General features: G+C 42.7%; 1 protein-coding gene across 1 annotated transcript in view; it reads left to right on the top strand.

Moving 5' to 3' along the window:
* The first annotated feature begins 446 nt into the window (after positions 1-446).
* Positions 447-5,785, top strand: part of LOC138948451 (actin, cytoplasmic 3-like) — a 6,371-nt gene continuing 1,032 nt past the window's right edge. The window contains exons 1-2 of the mRNA XM_070319998.1: positions 447-620; positions 5,536-5,785. The exon at positions 5,536-5,785 is cut by the window's right edge and continues 1,032 nt beyond it. Coding sequence (XP_070176099.1) covers positions 498-620; positions 5,536-5,785 — 373 coding nt within the window. The 5' untranslated portion in view covers positions 447-497. The remainder of the gene's footprint in view (positions 621-5,535) is intronic.

Below are 5,785 nucleotides of genomic sequence, written 5' to 3'. Positions count from 1 at the left end.
TTACAAATTTAAAATGAGGTATTTTTTGTTTTGTTATCCACTATTGGTTGTTTGTTTTTAACACAAAATATAAATCTGAAACGAATTAGTAAACCCGGTTGTTTGGTGTGTTTTTTGTTACAAAAACGGAGAAAAAACAAATCATTTTTGACTGTCATAAAAAACAGTGTTGGAAGATCCTGTGGTTTCGCGTCTTTACAGCAATTTTAAATATTGATTTGAAACCACAGGATTCTCCCGCGCATTTCGAAAGGATAGGAGTGTTAAGCATTTTTTTTATGAACGGCAACGGTTCAGCTGAGGTCGTGTTTGACAAATAAATAAATCAGCTATGAGAAGTTACAGAGTTACACCCTTACAATTTTGTTCCCAAAGATTATGAGTAGATCAAATATTGAGCAAGGCAATTGCAAGCTATCGGTTCATTTAATGTTCGACTCGGTCAACAAGTCGAAGCTTCGGGAACAAGTTTGCTCCTTTCGATTCTCCCTGCAAACATGTCTGACGAAGGAGCAGCTGTCGTGATCGACAATGGATCTTACACGTGCAAAGCTGGCCTTGCAGGTGAAGAAGCTCCCAGAGTTTTTGTTCCATCTGTCGTAGGATCGCCGAGATTTCCGGTAAATGCTACTTTACATCCAAATAATCTCTTCTGAATATATTTTCTCACACGTTACTTCCTAACCGATACTGCAACATTTTTAGTTGCATGCGTCTGGTTTTGTGGAGTTTTGTTGAACACAGGCATGATGAAGTGTGGCCTGACATGGGTGGAACAGTTTGGTCCCCACTGCTGTACGTCTGTCTTATACCCCGTTCACACGTAGACGCCGCTACTACTACGATGGAAAGGTGACCGAGGGCGGGGCCAATCGTGGGCAAAACGTGGGAGGATCTCCATAAGCGTGGTTTCGTTGGGATGGGATCTCCTTGGTCGGGAAGCTGCACGCTCTCCCCACGCTGATTTTGAACGTGCACACAATAAGCGTAGCCGGGTCGTGGCCAACAGAACACCCCCATTTATATAGACATCACCACAAATCGTACTACTGTAGAAGCGTACTAGAAGCGTAATATCGTCAGCACCAGCGTAGCGACATCGTCCTGCAGTCGTCTAGGTCTGTGTAACAACGTATCACGGTCCTGTTCATCGTAGCGGCAACGTAGTAAAAACGACCGCTTGGTCGGCATTGGTCTGGGTGTAATCGTAGTGACAGCGAATCAGCAGCGCTTTTGGCGTTGAAGCATCGCAGTACAGTCGTGATGAAGTCTTCAATTTGCCAACAAATTGCTGGATTTTGACGGCGATATGCTCCGGTTTGATAACCTTTTCCGATCGGGGATGATCGGGGTTATAGGCATGGTCTTCGTTAAGTCGCAGAAGATTTTCTGTGCTGAGTTACGTCCAGTCTATCATATTACGGAGATTTAAGAAACGAAACGTTGGGACGTTTCGTTTTGAAGTTGTGGTAAACGTCATTATTTCGGGGGTCTCTCGCTGGAAAGGTGAAGGTCAACTGAAACGGAACGTGGAACGTCAAAACGCAGTCACGTTTTCCACCCCCAAAAAACGAACAATATTTCGTCAACTTTTGTGAGTATTTTTGCACACTAACAGTTTTTATTTGTTGGCCATTTTATGCATTGCGAGATTCATCAACCCTTTCACAGTCTTTCAGCGCTGAGAATGTGTTCATTGGAGGTAGACAACTGTTGTGAACTGAAATATTTTGAAGGGTGCTGATCCTGGTACATTTATCCAACTTCATGGTGAGAAAGCAAATGGCGAAGCAGAAGTAGGTCATCGCATCGAATTTTTATTCTGGCTTCGTATGTGATCAGGTGCATGAATTGAAAAATGTGAAGCTCTTGTGCGTGCAATGCGAGTATGTCAATCCTTTATTGACTCGTGGAGTTGAAATTATGCCATGCCCAGTCAGCGGATCATATCCTGCCATGCCCGGCCTTTCATTCCGAAACGAAACGTGAATACATCTAAATCTTGTCTGCGGCCTATGCCGTCTCGTTACACGTTCCGTTTCGCGGGGTGACTCATTCACCAAACGAAACGAGCTGCAAAACGAAACGTGCTGTTTCTTAAATCTCCCTAATGACTATCCAGTTCTTTATCCGCCCAGCCCGGTGGCGACGTGTGCACGAGAGTACGATATGCTGAGTAGTGTCACAACTGCTGTGTCACCATTTCTGCTGAGCGTGAGATCTCAAATGAAGTGTTGTTAAGTAAATTACTTACATACATTAACGAATCTCCCTTTCCGTGATGGTTTGGTTGGTCGTTGCGCTATGCTATGCTAACTTGGTTTATCTGTCTCCAGAACTAGTGTCTAATTGGGACATGACGTGGTTACATGCTAGGTTGTATGTGTCTATGCTATGCGATGCTATGCTAACTTGGTTTTTCTGTCCCCAGAACTAGTGTCTATTTGGGACATGACGTGGTTACATGCTAGGTTGTATGTGTCTATGCTATGCGATGCTATGCTAACTTGGTTTTTATGTCCCCAGAACTAGTGTCTATTTGGGACATGACGTGGTTATATGCTAGGTTGTATGTGTCTATGCTATGCGATGCTATGCTAACTTGGGTTTTCTGTCACCAGAACTAGTGTCTATTTGGGACATTACATGGTTATTTGCTAGGGTGGTCGTTTTCTATTGGTTTTTTTTTGTTTTTTTTGGTCGTTGTTTTTATTACACCCCCGGTAGAGGGGTGTGTATAGGTTTCGGTCGATGTGTTTGTTTGTTTGTTTGTTTGTTTGTGTGTTTGTGTTCGCATATAGATCTCAAGAATGAACGGACCGATCGTCACCAAACTTGGTGAACAGGTTCTATACATTCCTGAGACGGTCCTTACAAAAATTGGGACCAGTCAAACACACGGTTAGGGAGTTATTGGTGGATTAAAATTATACAAGGACTTATAGAGGGACATCTTAATGGTCAAAGGGAAATAACCATTCTCACTCAGTCACTGCCACCAACTGAGAAGGTTATTTCCCTTTGACGGGGGTGTTTTTTCCTACCTCCGAGGAATTTCTTGTTTAACATCCGTTTGACCGATATGACAATGCTTGACCGATGCAAGTGTTTTCTTTCTCAGTTCACACGGCAGTCCCTTTGTTTGAAACTACTGACATTCAGGCCTATCCGTGATTGTGTCTATTTCAAGTTTATTCGTTTTCAAATGTGTATTGTTGCTGTTATTAAAGGCACAGTAAGCCTCCCGTAAACCATCACAGAGCTCCCCAAGCGTCTAAATACAGTACAAGCATACTTCCATTTGAACGCTCACCGAACGGGAACATCCTGGCTGCTTTCTGTCGAGCGTGAGACATTTTCCAAGAATTTATTTTCGTAGACTTGTTCCGTTAACAACAACGGCGCCTCGTTTTTGCGCTAGACCTAACTTTTAAAATCTAAATAATAAATTGACAGCTTGTTACACAAACATTCTTTAATCATAACAGAATTCGTTTTTCATCAAGACAAGATCAGAACAATTCGAAGTTGTGAAAGTTTAAAAAAAGAAAAGCCCGGAAGCAGGGTCACGCAAGGGTCGTAGCAGACGACGGCCGGTTTATCAGTGCAAATCGCCGTTCCTCTCAACAGTCACAAGCCATCGCTAGAGTTCTTGTGAACCACAGCCGTTGTTTCGTGCATAAAAAAAACGTGCTATTGTAGATAAGCTCACGTCGAGTCGCATTCAAATGACTAACTATGACGACTGCATTGTGAAAAGGGAAAACTGGATCACACGGGTTCACGATGGCTCAGGGGTAAGATAAACCACGCAAAAATAAATTCTTTGAAAATTGTTCGCTCTTTACGGAGGGCACCTAGGATGTTCTCAATTGGTGAGTGTTTAAATGAAAGGGTGTTTGTACTGTGTGTAAAAGCCTGACCGTATCTGTGATGGTTTACGGGAGGCTTACTCTGCCTTTAAGATGATTATATTTAAGATTGTAAGGCGCTTAGAACTATTTTAGGATTTGCGCCCTATAAATACCCTTATTAATATTAATATTATTATCACTACACACAAAAAGAAAGGTGTTAAAAAGCCCGTGTCACTTTAAATCTTGATAAACGAAAATCTTGATCTCCTTTTAAAAATCTTGCCCGTGGGGCGAGGGGGGGGGGGGGGGGGGGGGGGGGGTGGGGAGCGTAACGATTCTACAATCAAGAGGAAAATCATCCTTCAGCTTGACATACCAACAATCAACAACGACAGAGATAATTAATTACGTTACCGATTAGTTCATCAAAAAAAGTCTTACTCAGTGCAAAAAGCAGTTAGGTTGTAGATGTTCTGTCTATAGCAAGTTAACAGTCTGGGTGCTCTCAGAGAACAGTTGTCTTTTTATGGAACTAATTTCGTACAAGACATGCACTGGTGCCTTTTTCAAAAAAATATTTATTTAAACATTCCAACTCACCACTACAAGCAGTCAGAGTGTTAAGTTTTGGTATGTGACCAAGCGGAGGGATAGTCTTGTCCCATGTTAAAGCCTGGCCGGGTCTGAGACAGTGAGACGAAATGTTGACGAGGCGGAGAGGGCCTTTAAAGGCATGTAGAATTTAACCATGAAGCTTTGTACTAAAGTGACGGTGAGAATTCACAAGGCTTATAAACAGAAAGGATAGGAGCATTTTTTATTCAAGTGCTTTGCTCAAAGATGTACAACTTCATTTTAAAGGCACAGTAAGCCTCCCGTAAACCATCACAGATACTGTCAGGCTTTTACACACAGTACAAACACCCTTTCGTTTGAACACTCACCGTTTGGAACCATCCTAGGTGCCCTACGTAAAGAGCGAGCAATTTTCAAAGAATTTATTTTTGCGGATTGTCCGAGCAGACAATCGGACGGCGCGTTTTGGCGCTAGACCTAACTTTTAAAATCTAAATAATAAATTGACAGCTTGTTACATAAAATATTTATTTTTTTGTCAAGACAAGATCAGTACAATTCAAAGTTTTGAAAGTTGGAAAAAAGAAAAGCCCGGAATCAGGGTCAGGCAAGGTCGTGGTTCTCGTAGCAGACGACGGTTATGCCTATCGTCAGTTTCTCTGAACAGTCAAAAGCCATCGCTAGAGTTCGTGTGAATCGCAGCCGTTTGTTGCGTTTTGATTCAGAGGTAGATAATAACGTGCTATTGCAGATAAGCTTACAGCGAGTCGCATTTAAATCACAAACTGACGACTACATTGAGAAAAAAAGTAAACTGGATCACACGGGTTCACGATGGCTCAGGGGTAAGATAAACCACGCACAAATAAATTCTTTGAAAATGACTCGCTCTTTACGTAGGCCACCTAGGATGTTCTCAGGCAGTGAGTGTTTAAATGAAAGGGTGTTTGTACTGTGTGTAAAAGCCTGACAGTATCTGTGATGGTTTACGGGAGGCTTACTGTGGCTTTAACGGAAACAAGTCTGCCATTTTAGATGTTTCTGTAACATGGTATCGGGATTTGGTTTGTAAACTACAACGGTGTGTTGATTTTGATTGTAGGGCATTTCACCGCATTTAGATCAGAACCGGGTCTTCGTGGGAGAAGACGCCCAGAGGTTGCGTGGAATCCTCACCCTCAGGCGCCCATTTGAGCATGGTGTCATCACCAACTGGATTGACGTAGAAACAATCTGGCATCATATCTTTGAGAACGAGCTACAAGTGGAACCCGAAGAGCACCCCGTACTGCTGACCGAGCCTCCCCTCAACCCCAAGGCCAATCGTGAGAAGATGACACAGATCATGTTTG

Source organism: Littorina saxatilis, linkage group LG15 (assembly GCF_037325665.1).
Source record: "Littorina saxatilis isolate snail1 linkage group LG15, US_GU_Lsax_2.0, whole genome shotgun sequence".
Lineage (NCBI taxonomy): Eukaryota > Metazoa > Mollusca > Gastropoda > Littorinimorpha > Littorinidae > Littorina > Littorina saxatilis.
The sequence above is the reverse complement of the archived record's forward strand: the minus strand, read 5'-3'. Positions and strand labels throughout refer to the sequence as shown.